Consider the following 14,604-nt stretch of genomic DNA (forward strand, 5'->3'; position numbering starts at 1 on the left):
AGCTTTGAAGAAGAGCTTTGAACACTGAGCCCATCCTTTCCCCAGGAGACCTCCAGGCATCCTTTTTTTTTTTTTCCCCCCCTGAAAATTCTGATTTTCAAAGAAAGGTACACAGGCAATAAACCAATCCCCAGGGCGCTCCCAGGTTTTTACAATATGCTGCTGAAACTGGAGGAGATCCAGAATAACATAGAATAAAATCCATGGTAAAATACAGACAATTCAGGGAAATCCCCCATCTCCTGAACAATATTCTTAGCCTCAAGAGTCCCCAGGTGAGACAAGGGGAGAAGGCAGAGGCAGGCTCCTGTTCCTCTCTGACCTGGAAGTTCTCTGTCCTTGAATGGGTCATCAATCTCTGTGCTCTTCGATCTGGCATCGCTTTCACACACTGGGGTCTCATAGCTGAAAAAGGAGAACAACAGATGTTGAACCATGTTCAACAGGTATTCATATACCTTTAACTTCATCAGATGATTACTAAGGGTTCATCTCATCTGCTCACTGTGGGGAAGAAAACGATCAAAAACCTGCAGAAGAAATATTCTTCTCAACCATCAGGCTGCTTACAGACAGCCAGCAACACCAGCAGGAAGTGGAGAGAGGAGTAAGAGAACACTCAGCAGTCTAGCACTAGCTACCAGCTGAAATCCACAAACAGTACAAGGTCCTCACCCAGTTCTCATGGGCACAGATTGAGCTTTTTGTCAAAACTGTCCATATTCTGCAGAACCACTCTGTCTAGCAGAGTTTAGGTCCCAACTCCTACTGGCCTGTCTTTATAATGTGCCAGACCCAAAACTTGTTTCCAAATGACAAGAGAGAAAAGGTTCCCCCATACAGTTTTAAGATACTGAGGCAGTTAAAGACCAAATCTATCTTTGCCTTGAAATATATCAACAGACAACCAAGGCCCGCTCTGAAAGCATTCTAGACCTGTACTGATCAGGATCCAAGTGGCTACAGCATGTAAACATAAAGCAGAGGACAATGCAACAAAGCCACTTCCCTTTTACACCGCTCATGCCCCTGTCCTGTACTCTGAAAAAAAGGCCTGGTTCCTGCTACCACCCAAAGGCTGCAAGCCAGAAGATAGGGCTGATCTGTGAGGAAAAATTAACACAGAAAAAAGCAAAAGCAGTAGCTACTCTGTACCACCTCCCACAGAGGACAGTCAATATGTTACATCTTGTGAGGCATTGCTAGCTCTAGGGAAGGTCGTGCAGCAAAGGCTGACTGCTCTGGAACTAGCAATTTTATTTTCTTCATATATCATTTTCTCCTGGCAGGCATCTCTCCGGATTACCAGCTGGATTCAAGGTCTACAGCTCTTACCGAGTAGAAGTACCAGGCAAGGGTCGTCCTGTGTCCACCAGGACGCACCAGCAGTACCCAGTCGACTGGTGGCATTGCACCGGTTTGTACAGCCCTCCTGGAGCACACTCGGGGATGACGATACCCTCCCGAGGGTTCTGTCTTGCCTCCTCCAGGGCGCTTTGTCTTTCCTGGTCACATGAGTGAACTTTCTCTGGAAGATGGTAGGGAGAATGGGTCGGGGTAGAGAAAAAAAGTCAAATTAAGATCACCTTCCTCTGCTCAGCAGATTGTGGGATAACCTTGTCCCAGTAGGCCAGGGAGGCCTTTGTATCTGTTTCCTTGAGAGTAAACACCAGTATGCCCATGTTCCAATCCCTCCCTAGGGACTGAGAGGGACTTCTGGGCTGAGAGCTTCCTCCTACAATCAGTTATGACACTACAAAATTATGGATTATAGGCATCAGCTGCAAGGTGCCCAGCAAGCCAGAAACGGCAAGAGAACAGCCATGTGTTCCCATAAATCTGAATAACCCAGGTTTTGGAACAGATACATCGACTAACAATACTTAATTACTACTTCAGCCTTGGGGTAATCATTTCCCAGATGATGTTTTCAAATAGTCAGAGCTCCTCATTTGTGATTTGTGTTTTCCAGTTAAAAGGAGGAGGCAAACACTCTTCCCTGTTCCCACTATCTCCTTCTCCAAAATGCCTTGGCTGATCCATTTCTCCCTCTCAGTAGTGTCCCTTCAGCAGGAGCCTGAGGGAGCAACTGCCTTTAACACTGCTTTTTCCAGTGCAGAGAGCACCTGCCACACATCTCCACAGGGAACAGAATGAGATACTATTCTCCCTGACATTGACATCGCCTCTCCGCCACACTCCACCCCAGGCCCACTTGGAAAACAGAGGGCATCCAGGCGTTGCTTTCTTAAGTACCCATGCTGAGAGACCAAAGGTAGGACCCTATCCCTCAGTAGCTTATTATGCAGAAAAGGTTATTTCCCAAAGACATTGTGAACCGGAGAACAGTGTACACAGATGACATGCACCAAAGAATGGAAGCCCAAAAAGTGGCTTCTAGAGTCCACCTGGCACCTTCTGCTTTAGAAACCTCCTCTTTTGCCACTGGCCACATAAGAGTAACATGTAGAGAAGTGCTGGGCTGCTGCCTCTTAAACGGATCAGCCACTAGAAGGGAAGGAGTTGCACACAGTCTACAAAGGACATTAATATTCAACAGCCAGAAGTTCTCAATTTGAAGTCTTCAAATATTCTGGTTCTTGGAGGAGCAAGAAGATGACTGCAGCTTCAAAAATCATTGAAGATATTAGGCAGAAAAAAGTGTGCATGGGGGAGAGAAAGCAGTCAAACCAGATAAACACAGGATTTAAAATAAGACTAAGTTTAGGGTAAAAATTAAAAAAAAAAAAAACAATATAACTCCTAACTTTGCCCTCAAGAGAGTGATGAAAAGCAGAAGTGGGAACAGCAGGTCTCTCAATCCCCAGCTTTCCTATCTCTTGCAGCTTATTTCTTTTTGCTCTTTTCTTTTTCATAAGCCACAGCATCTGAAATTCTTTTCCACAGCCAAGAATCACCTCAAGTTTTCAATACATAAAATGCTTCAACACTGTGGCATGCAATGATGCAACAGGTTGATACCGAACCTGCAGATGTTTCCATGGCCAGCCAGCAGACCTGGTGTTACATAAGCATCCTGCCCAGGGGATAGGCACAGCACCAGCATTCTCCCACTGCTTCCATGTATTTTGCCTACCTAGCTGTATCCAATCAGTTATGCCTATATTTTGGTAATAAATTCTGGGACAGGGAGTAATTCTTGTTCTGTATCTAGGAACACTAGGGGTCTTGTTTCACAACTAGAATTCTTCAGGTTGGTGCTAGCAGATCTAACAGAAATAACTCCAATCGTTCTGCACAGCGTCCCCTGAGTACAGAGCGCTTTAGGTTCCAGAGACGCTGCTTCTGATTTCTAATAGAGCTGTAGCAGCTAAAGAAAAGTGTTCTGAAGACCCACAACAGTCTCCTCTCCTCAGTAGTTTTCAGACTTTTCTTGAAGCTGGGAATGTGAAAGACACCTGAACTTTGCCACACACAAATCCACACAACTGAAATACAGAATAAGAACTTCTAAGTGCCGGCAAGTCTGACTCAAGCAGAGAGAAACCTGATCAGGAAGGAGCAGGAGGGAATAAAAACAACAAAAATTGAAAGGGAGCTCAATCCTCAGTCGATATTTAAGGTGACTTCACTTTGCTGAGAGATTTCACATCTTTAAGAAAAGGCCCTATGACTGTTCCCAAGCTGTATGTGGACAGAGAAGTCATTCAGTAAGAGGCCCACAGGCTTCTTAACAAATCAATTACATCACAAGGTGCCAGCTTGCTCAAGGGTTCTGCCTGACAGCAATTTACACCTTGGCCATCAGGTGAGCAGAACCATTTATGCAGCTTGATAAAGCAAAAAGATGCCTACCATCATTTTACATAATAAGCAAAAGAAAAAAAAAAACTTTCTACTGATGAGAACAACATTCCATGCATTTTTCTATCTAAATCCCAAAAGCTTCCTGAGTGCACAAATTCCAATTACGATTTCTCAGGTCCTTTTAGTCTTGCAAAACTAGCACTAAAAATGTTTCTGGGAAAAAAAAAAGTTTTTTGGGGGGTCAGGACAACAAAAAATGCCACTTCTTATTGAAAACACAGCAATTTATAAAAAGAAAGAAAAGCTTCTCTTTTAATGAGTATCTTACTTTACATACATATACAGTAAGGTATGCAAGTTACACAGAGAAAAATGTATAAACTTAAACAATGTTTGTACTATGTCATAAAAATGGCAAGAATTTCTCTGCACATATTAACAGAAATGTGTGGGAATGGATTAGTCAAAGAATTTGCTACCAGAATACAGAGCTAATTGATAGTCACTCCTGTTTGAAGAGTGTTTAAAGGCTGAATGCCATGAATTTTGCAATTTTTTCATTCAGCTGACATCAAATAGATGTAATGATGCAAAAACCGTTGTCACTACTAGTATTAAGTGGCCCTTCATTAGCAATCGTAGCAGTACAGCTGAAAGAGCAGGGAGATCAGACATTTTTCTCATCTCTGGAGTGCATCTAGAAGCAGCCACTCTAAAAGTCTCATCTATGCCATTGAATCCTGAATAATGTAAGAACAGACATACCGGAGCAAACCAAAGGCCCAACTTCTCTCTGCCCTCGTTTCTAAGAGTGGCCAAAAGCATGTGCTTAGTGAAGACTGGAGGAACAGGACAAGCATATACATGTTTCTCCCATATATTCATCCAACCTCAACCATTTGTGGATCAGAAGCTTGCAGAGACAGGCATAGACTTCTTATTTAGTAAACATCAATGGATCCCCTCTCCACTAATTTACCACATCTCCCCTCACAAACTTTCATTGCCTATGACATCCCACAACCAGTTCTGCAGCTTGACTATACATTGTGTGTAGAACATAGCACATCCTTTGGTTATATCTAAACCTGGCTCTAGCTAGTTCTGTTTGCTGAATATAGTTCTTCTGAAAGAAGAGACAAGGGACAACCATTTTGCAGTCATGCCTTCTCTGCTTCTCACTGCTTTATAGATTCCTATTCATATGTCTTTTACATGCTGAAGAGTCCCAGCTGTTCCAATTGTTCCTTCTCTGAACCTATTCCAGATCTGCTATACCTTCCTTGAGTTAGAGAGGCTCAGAACAACAAATGCATTGGCATTAAGTGGTGGCTCTGACAACAGCTTTGTGGAATGTTCCTTCAGTGACATCCATCTGCTAAGTGGATAGAGAGTACTAACCAGCACTAATCTCTGGAGAGGCTCTTTCCTCCAGGCTATCACTCTAACAGCACTTAATTTCCTTAAAAATAAAAAAGAATATTAACAGATAGAATATGTTCTAACAGCTAGCAAAATCAGCTGGGAAATCTGCACCATCAGCTTCCCAAATGCGAGATCTGGCACAAACTGCACACATTGCCACCCTGAAAGACAGTTTCACTGGTAATGAAGGGACCGTCAGATGCTGAGCCAGTCTCAGTACACTGAAGTCAACCCGTTCCAGTCAGATGGCTTACTGGAAATTTTGCTGTTGGTGCCAAGCCCAGGTTTTTGGAAGATAGTGAAAGCACATAGCCAAACCAGAACGTTCAATGCCAGCTATGAAATTAAGCTGTCATCTTTGAAAGAAGCATATCTTCTTTATTGTATGCGTGGGGTACTTAAAAGCCCATTCCCTGTTTGAATTTATGGGGGTTACAGGCACAGAAAGTTAAAGAGAAAAGGCTTTCTTCCCTTCCCTATGTCAAACATTTAGAGAGAGAGAAGAATGTTTAAGACAGCAAGTCAATGGCAGACCAACAGCCTTCCTAGTTGCAGCAATAATATTGTACTTTTTTTTTTTTTAAGGCACTGTCACATTCCACTATTTTCTGCCATCTTTCCGGTGACTTATGACAGCCATCAGCAAAAAGCTGAGTAACACTGCCAACCCTGTGTTGCTGGGGAGTGAAACCTTCAGGAGACAGGAAATCTAGATTACAACAAATCCAATGACAGTGAGAAAAGAAAGAGAATGTCTGCACACACAAATGACAGAATCACTGGCAAAAAAATCCATTTTACCTTAACTGTTCAGCTCTAAAATGCTAACTATTTGTTATTTTTCACCCTTGACTGTTTCTAACACTCCTTAAAACATTTTTAAAAGCAGCATCTCTGAAGCCATGAACTATTGCAGTAAAACAGGACTAGGATATCTGCAGTTGTGCTTTATTTATGAAACAACTTTCCCCTAGTAACGGCCTTCTAAGAAATACATCGCCACATTCATAAAAAGGTCTCTCATTCCTGGTCTTGTAAGCACACATGTTCAAACATACATCTAGCGCCTTCACACTAGAAATGACAGATGAGGTAAGGGACTCATCTAATTGTCTTTTAAACGAGATGGTTATTAAAGAGATGAGGTGCTTGTTTACCTTAGAAAGTTGAGAAGAGAGAATATCTAACTGCTTCTAGCCAAAGGCTTCTGCTTAACAGCTCTCATGATCAGCTTGCAGGGCTAGACGCAGCCAAAGCTCTGCTCTGGGGACTAGGCAGCCTCCCCCCACTTTCCTCCTGTCACATAGCAACTTGCTTTGCTATCAGAGCCAAAGGATGAAACACCAATCATTGCAGCTGCAAGGATGTTTTGGATGACTAGGGTGGGACAGAAGGAAGATTTCCCATCCAAAGCAGCAGCAGATCATTTTTAAATATTGGTCTTCTGTACTCTTTTTTTTGTTGTTTAAAAAAAAGAAAAGAAAAAAGAGAGAGGGAGACTGACTATGACACCACCTAAAAACCCCCTCAGATAGATCCCTACATGCTTGGAAGACAGGAGTAGTTCTTCCAAATCAGGCAAAATAGACAATATAACTAACCTCTCTCCATGTTTCCTTCTACCCCCCAGTGAACTGATGTGAACAGCCTAATGCCAGACCTACAGTTCCAGAGCAGGGCAGATTTGCTTCTCTTTACCTCTCTTCCTCTTTTCTTTTGACAAGAAACTTTTCCCATGGAGTTCCCACAAAAAGCTTCAGTTTTAATGAACATGCATTCTTCAGAAGGGGAGGAAAAGGTCTTTTACTGAAAGACTCTTGACCAGCCCCCATTGTTAGTGCTGCAACGGGGATCTGACTTCAAAACACCATTTCAAAAAAAAAAAAAAAATCAAACACGCCTCTCAAAATTTTTTGTTCAACTCCCAGTTCTCCCCTGCATGAGGAACTAGTGCAGTACAGAACAGAAAGCAGTAGCAGGACAGCTAATGCCAAGTTCCTATTGACATCCTGTTCCAACCCAGAAATGAGGACTAAGTGTCTTTGTGCCTCAGTTTTCCTCTCACTGAGAGAAAGTGTTCGCCTGTCTCCCAGGGAAGCTTAATTCAATGGAGTTGATTTCTAGTTTGTATTTGGCCTCTCTTTATACTGCCCTGGCAGAGAAGAGGAGCCTTGAACTGGTTATTTTAGCGTACCACGTACACCAGCTTAAAGGTGCTTTTATGTTACGTAAAGGAGCTGTAATGTGAATGGGACTCAGCCCTACCCTGGAAAGACAGGTGCCTCAATTCAGGAATGGAGCTTCAAAAGCTGTGGACAGAAGAAACAAGCCTCATTCCAAAGAGAAAGCTCAGTACAGGTTATAGCAGCAGCCCAGACCTGCATCCCTTCCACCTAAAAGGCGAAAGAGAATTTGAAAAGCCTACGATATGCACATTCACAAGGGCTGGCAGGACTACCAAAGCAATGCAGTGAGTAGGCACTAGCTGCCTGTCCCCAGAGCAGGGATGTGGTTGGAGGAAGAGAAACAACCCCTTCTGTGTTTACTAGGAGCACAGTAACAGCTGAGCAAATATGGCTCGTAGGGATAGCATAAATCTCTCCTCACCTCCGTTAGTCATCGGTACTGCTACCCGCTCCACCCTGCTCTGTCTGGGACTGTGGTCCTTGCAGGGTATTCTGGCTAATGAAAAGGTAAAGAGGAAAAACAAACCTTGCAGGTGCTCCCACACTGTACCAGTTGAGCAGTCCTTGTATTACCTTGGTACTCACTTAATTTCATTTCTCAAGGCATAGGCTACAGAGGAAACAGAGGTTACTACATGTTCCAGTGCTGAACAAGTACAATGCAAAGTTTTAACAGGTGGCTTATAATTTTAAAACTGCTTTGTTCCAAGTGGCTCATTAAACTTAAGCTATCCCTAAACACATCCCTCCACTGCGTTTTTCCTTCTGCTTGAAGCGATAAGGCTACACTGCAATCCCCATAGTGTAAAGTGATTAAAGCTTGAAACAGGGAGAAATGGCTGAAGGAGTGAAGTCCTGTCCCAGAGATCACAGCAAACTTCCTGAAGGTAGAGGCTACCTTTTGATGCACAATCCATGGGCTCACTATGCAGACCCTGAGGGCGCTAGGTGCTGCCCAACTAGGGAAGAGGTCTGCTCCACACAGTTTCCAAACTCCACAAGAATAAATGTCCACTCGTGCGCGTCTTGAAACCTGCTGGTTGGAAGCTACATGCCTCTGCAATTCTGTACCAACTGTCTTCCAGATAGGGCTTTGACTCTTTCTACCATCCCATCTCTTAAGCAGTCAGTCACACAGCCCTTGGACTTGCAGCCCTCCTAGAGCTCTAGTCAGACTAGCTGAAGGATGCTAGAAAGAATAAGGTATTGCTTCTGTGGTTTCAGTACATCATCCTGGCAAAAGATAGTGCAAACACTTGCCTGATCATATACAATGCATTCGACAGAGCTCTGATTCCTTAAAGCACAGCACCACATATGTCATTCTCCTAAGAAAACCAGGGAAATGTGCACTACGTACAATTACTATGAGATAGTTGCCTATGCCACAGGTTAGGAGAAACATGGTCCAAGTGGCTAGGTCTCAAAAGTTGTCTATGAAATAGTTCTTCACTATTGAGAGGGATCATTGAGTGTCTTGTATCAAATTTTATGAAATGACCAATTTTGCTAGTGGAACACAGCATACAATTTACAGCCACTGAAATCCAGGAAAGATTTTAAAGTCATGTTGATAAACGGTTTGAAATCAGTATGATCACACTCGAGTTTAAGTACAAAGCTTAACAACCAGCAAAGAGAAATTCAATGCAGAGAGAGGAAATTGCTGGCGAGACAGCAACACTTGGAAAAAAAAAATGGTCAGGAGTTTAGATAGATCACAAAAAAAGCCTACAAAGTTATGTTGTTGCACACAAACAAATGAAAAAGACCCAGGACAGGTAAATCGAGTTGTGGGATGTACTGGCAGGGGCATTACACATCAGAAACAGGCACGAGCTACTGATGAGCCTTTAAATCAGCCCTATGTCTCACTCTGGGCAATGCACTTTGACAGAGAGGTGGACCATTTGGCAAGAGCGCAGAAGAGAGCAAAGGGAACATGCAGAGGTCTAGGAGACTCAATTTATGAGAAAAGGCTGAAAGAATTCCATTTGTTTAGTCTAGGGATGACATTCAGTCTTCTGAGACACAAGAGCTGTTACATGAAAAAAAAGACAGTCATAGATCATTCTTGTTCTTCCCCAAGGGTAGTTCAAGCAGCAGTCAGCTTACTTGGAGAAAGGAGATTTAGGTTTGATACAAAAAGCCCTGGTGATTAACTGTTCACTCATTAGAAGAGGCAGTGGAATCCCTGTGACGGCACTAGGAACAGGTTATACATGTCAGAGCTGCTGCTAGCTGGATATGACCCTGACTTAAAGTGGGGAGCAAGAAACTATGAGACTTCTTCACGTCTTTTTGAGTCTTCTCACACAGGCGGATAAGCTGCAGCATATCCTAGATGACTGGGGCAATCTCTCTGCAAATACAGCTTAAAATCATCAGGGGATTTGATCTGGGTTAAGTTTTCAGATTTGGGGGTCTGATGTTCCTAATGATTCTGGTTTCCACATGCTGTATGACAGCTGTAGCTGAGCAGTACCTTCACAATGACAAGTTTCCACATTCTGAGCAGAGAAAAGTTTTGCTCCAAAATGCAACCCTGTTCAGCTCTTTATACCAGGACAGTTCCTCAACAGTAGAAACACCTTCAACCTTAGACATTGTCCTTGCCATTTTGAGAGGAAGCTATGCAGAGTCTGTTCTTTTTCTTCTCCATCTCCTCTTTTCCTTTCTACATAGTTTTTAAGCAGTATTAGCTTGTGGCATACCTAGCTCTGAGACAAACCACCTGTCTTTGAACGCATTCATTCATTTTCCCTATACTCCTTTCAGACTGCACTCTTTCCACACTAAGGAATGCAATTCAATAAAATGAGAAGCTATAGGTGTTTCCACTGGAGCCTTAACATTATTGGGAAACTATTTTCACTCCCACACCTGTTTTTAATAGGACTTGGAACAACTGCTGTAGCAATTGTTGGAGAACCTGCCTGCCTCTGCTGGCTGGAATATAGGAGCACACTATTTTTACAGTATTGTAAGGGTATAATTACAGGACACCAAATAGAAAACTTTTGAAAACTGACACAGGCAGGTAAAAAAATATTTCAGACTGCTCTAGCCAACTACAGTAACATTCCTTTTTTACGCTACTGCTGGTGAGAAATAGCAGGGGTCACAGACAAGTTGGTAACGTGATGAGTCTTTTCATATGACAGATCAGCTTTTTCCTGCAGAATTTAGCACTTTATGAGGAGGCAGAGGGAATTGCCTCTGACAGGACTGCTAGCATTAACTCCCAGATAATTACCTTGAGCCAGGGTCTTATCTGGGCAAACTGTTCAGGTCTTGGAAGTTCCAAGATCTGCTGTATGAGATTCAGACACTGACCACGCGACAGAGAAACTGCTCCCTCTGCATCAATGTCATGAGATGGAGATAGCCCTCTTCCGCACCCTGGGTCAAAAGGCAAAGGAAGGATTACAGAGTGACACTATAGCTGAGGATAGAGTCCTTCCAAGTAGGTTTTCTCTGAATCACAGCCTTATATAGGCAACAGTCTCTCCAGCTGTGGGACACCATGCATCAGCTGTAGCAAGGAGGCCCACACCTAGAGAGAAGCGGCAGCTTTGTGCTATCAGTACCTGAAATCATCATAGGAACCAGTTCAGTGAACCTAAGGTGAGGTGTGAGACAGATGTCCTCAAAAGGACCAGAGACCTCCTTCCATTATAACTGATGAAAATGGAGAGATGCCATCTCATTCACCCATTGTGAGTAGCAGTCCATTCAACACATCTCCCTTCCTCGTGTACTCCAGGAGACCGAGGGCTGCCTTGCTTTTTAAAAACATACTCCTCTCTCTGCCTGGCTCTGAAGGTTCTCTGTCTCAGCTTCGATTTGTGACTATCCAGAAACAACCCTTGGGACATTCGCCCAAGAGATTTTTCCAGCTTCTTCCATGACACTTCAACAGCCTGAAGAACAAGCAGTTCAGCCACCTCTGAACTGTACCACAAAACATCTGCATGTATTTGCTGTTCCCCATGGACCACTTTCTCATCTTTGTGGTCTGATAAAATACCAAAAAAGAGGATCACAAAGAGAAAAGGAACATGAGGATGGCAGCTTTTCCTCATGGACCCCCATACAGAAATATACATAGGAATCTTACAACACAACTCTTAGGTCTGTCAACGTAAGACTGTTTGAAAGCAAGGAGACCACAGCAGACATTTACCTCAAATGTCCCATGCTGCTCCTCCACAAGTCCTACTGATATTCCTGTAGGGTCTTGCATGTTTCCCTTCTTTTCATCTTTCTATCTCCAAGGTCCACAAAAGTGTAGACCCTCTTCTTCACCCTAAGCCTCGTGCAAGGAAGAAGAAGCTTTCACGGGAAGAGTAGGGTTTTCCAGTAGTTCTGGAATGTAGCTTTGCTCCTTCATAGCCCTGTGCTCTACCAGGCCACATATACGGCCTGCTTGAACAACATGGGGGCAATAGATACTCTTGTCTGTGTACCACTCAACTCTTTTTTTTCATTCAGCTGTTTCCTCAGAAATCACTTAGGTTCTCAACTCTGTAATCCCAAACCCCACTGGGGGCTTTTGGTTTCTGGATAAGCCTAGGCCCATCCTTTTTCAGGGGGAATCTAGGAACACAGGCCTGGCTGTTATATTTAAGCAGCTTCTCCTCATTTGTGGCACCTTAGAAACACTATAATCTTTCTCTTATAGTTGACAGAAACATTCCAAGAGAGGCAGAAAGGTGAGTCAACACATGTTATCTATCTGCCGGCATCAGCATATGCTCAAATAGATGTCTGAAGTGCAGATCCACATAGAAACCTGTGCTGAACACTGCTAGTACATACAGTGAGGAGCACTTCACTGCTAAGGAATTACTTTAGCAAACCCTTTCGATATGAACCAGCCTTTGCTAAAAGCAAAGCGAAGTCCACAAATTTAACCTCTACACCTTCCCTTTGTCCCTATAGGCCCAAGAAGCATCTGATGCTGGAGCCTACTTCCTTTCCTTTACCCCTCTAAATCCTCAGTGGTTTTGTTTTAACCTTAAATGTGGGGGGGTTTCTTAGCAAGGCCTATACTCCCTATCCTTATATCTTTAATGCCTATTGCCCCCCTCCCACTACTCCCCATCTACTCTCCTTAACTGGCAGCTGCAGAGTACCAGTTATGACTCCATGTCTAGAGCAATTTGTTTTCTTTCTTTGGGGGATGTAGGGGGAGTGACTGAATTCTTTGGGAATGATTTATCACACAGCACTCAGGGGGAGCTTCATTTATTTGCCTAGCTGCATACGGTTTAGCACCTATGGTTGCATGCTGATTATTATACGATGTTATTTTTCCCCACTTGTATACTTTGCACCTTTTCATAGAGCAGATTAACTGGTCCCCAGTGGCTTGGTATTTATGACTTTGCTTGCCGGCTGTCTGGGAAGGGTCCTGGTCCTAGACTCTTCCATTATCCCCGCTTCTGCTCTCCCCTGAATACTCCCTTCTTGACCACACCTGTCACACTGAGACTGTGGGAGATCACGCTTGGGCGTGATATATCACATCTTCTCAGAACTTCCAAGAGGGAGGAAGAGACAGAGTCCTCCCAAGCACCAGTCAAGAGACGAAGGAGTAATTGAACCACAGACGAAGCACAAAGGAAGTGAGAGACAGAAAGAAAGGGTGAAGAAGTTTCACCACACATTTGGCTCCCAAGGAAGCAGGAGGAACTCAGCAGGGAAGAACATAGCAATTTGCGATGAAAATAAAACGGCCTTACTGAGATGTCATATCATACTCAGTGGGAGCTTCGCCTGAAATTGCTCCATTTGTTACCAAGCCAGAATTAAAATTAAAATGAATTCAAAACTCTCAGAGAAAGGAGTGAGAGGAATACTACAAAGGTCTAAAAGCTAAATAGCTCTGATAAGCGGGAAAACAAAGTGATGGTTTTTACCCCAGTACTTCTGACATGTCACAGGAGCATTATGTTGAGAGGCACTGACTGAAGATGCAGGACAAGAGCAAAGGAGGACACATTACTAGAGGAGAGCAGAAAAGGCAAAAGCTTTCTGACCCTTCGGTTTGCTTCTGTGAGTTCTCATACTTGACATTATCATTGACACTTCTCTTTTTTCCTCTACAGCTATACGGAATTTCAAAAGCTACTGCTCCCAGGTACTTTGCCCAGAGGGAGGAAAGCACTGAAACGTTCACCAAGGAGGACTGCAGTCAGCATTGGCATGTCATCCCCATACATTAAAATTCTGCACTTCCAATGTCACTATAATATCTTATTCAGATGTCACTAAATCACATTTATGCCTGGCTACCTACTCTTCTCAACCCGCTTTCCTGCTACAGTGAGACTGACTTCGCCTCCACCAATTTCATCCACTTGGTGCCCTGACTTGCACTAACCAGCCACAGATTTCGGGGAAGAGCCTACAGTCCCATAATAATTATTTGGACAGTAAAATTAACACTATTGGCACAGGGAGACAGCCACAAAGTTTGGAACTAATGCAACCAGTCTGGTAGCAGCAGAAAGTAGGAGAAAAGTAGGAGAAGCAAGAGCCCATGGTCTCATATGTCTTTAAATCGTGAGGAGGGCAGTGGCACGTCCTATTAGTAGGACAGGACAGCTAAGGAATGAGGCTGAGAAGACAGGAAGGGATAAAAACAGGTGAGAAATGGCCCCCACTCAAAATGGTGCTTTGCTTTCTGAGAGCCTCCTCTGAGTCTACCACAGGTTCCCTGCTCTTTGCAGGCTTTCAAAGTTTCCAAGGCACAAGGGAATCTGTTCCAACTCCAGATAAGACTACATTCAACATGAATGAGTGCAGCGCCTCCCATCCTAGAAAACAGCACAAGAGTCCAAGTTCCTTGGGGTTACTCACTACTGCCAAAGAACACCCCATCTTCCCCCAAAAACATGTGCCCTCTCCCCTCCTCCAAAAATAACCAATCTTCCTAAAAACAAAACAAACTTTTTTCTAATCTTGACTATTTTTGATGTATCCCACCAAAACTGCCATTTTCCTCTTTGAGGGCAAATCAAGAGGCTGTTCTGCTATATACTGGCTGGCCTCACCTGACCATCTTACTCAAGAGTTACCACACTGATTCTCAAAGTAGGTGGCTCAAAAGCAGAGTCTTTGTTGATGTACAGAATCCTACAAAGACTTATCATGGCTAAGGCAACACACCTTGTGTATATTCCTTCTAGGAGTAATCACTGTCTCTGATCTTTGAGAA

At 43.5% G+C, this 14,604-nt stretch overlaps 1 protein-coding gene across 12 annotated transcripts in view; it reads right to left on the bottom strand.

Annotated features, from left to right (window-relative positions):
- Window positions 1-14,604, bottom strand: part of SMOC1 (SPARC related modular calcium binding 1) — a 136,762-nt gene that overhangs the window by 26,004 nt on the left and 96,154 nt on the right. For all 12 annotated transcript variants that reach the window (XM_068946155.1, XM_068946153.1, XM_068946152.1 and 9 more), the window contains exons 8-9: window positions 1,336-1,528; window positions 323-405 (exon numbers count right to left, since the gene is read on the bottom strand). In XM_068946155.1, the coding sequence (XP_068802256.1) occupies window positions 323-405; window positions 1,336-1,528 (276 nt within the window). The remainder of the gene's footprint in view (window positions 1-322; window positions 406-1,335; window positions 1,529-14,604) is intronic.

Source organism: Struthio camelus, chromosome 5 (assembly GCF_040807025.1).
Source record: "Struthio camelus isolate bStrCam1 chromosome 5, bStrCam1.hap1, whole genome shotgun sequence".
NCBI lineage: Eukaryota > Metazoa > Chordata > Aves > Struthioniformes > Struthionidae > Struthio > Struthio camelus.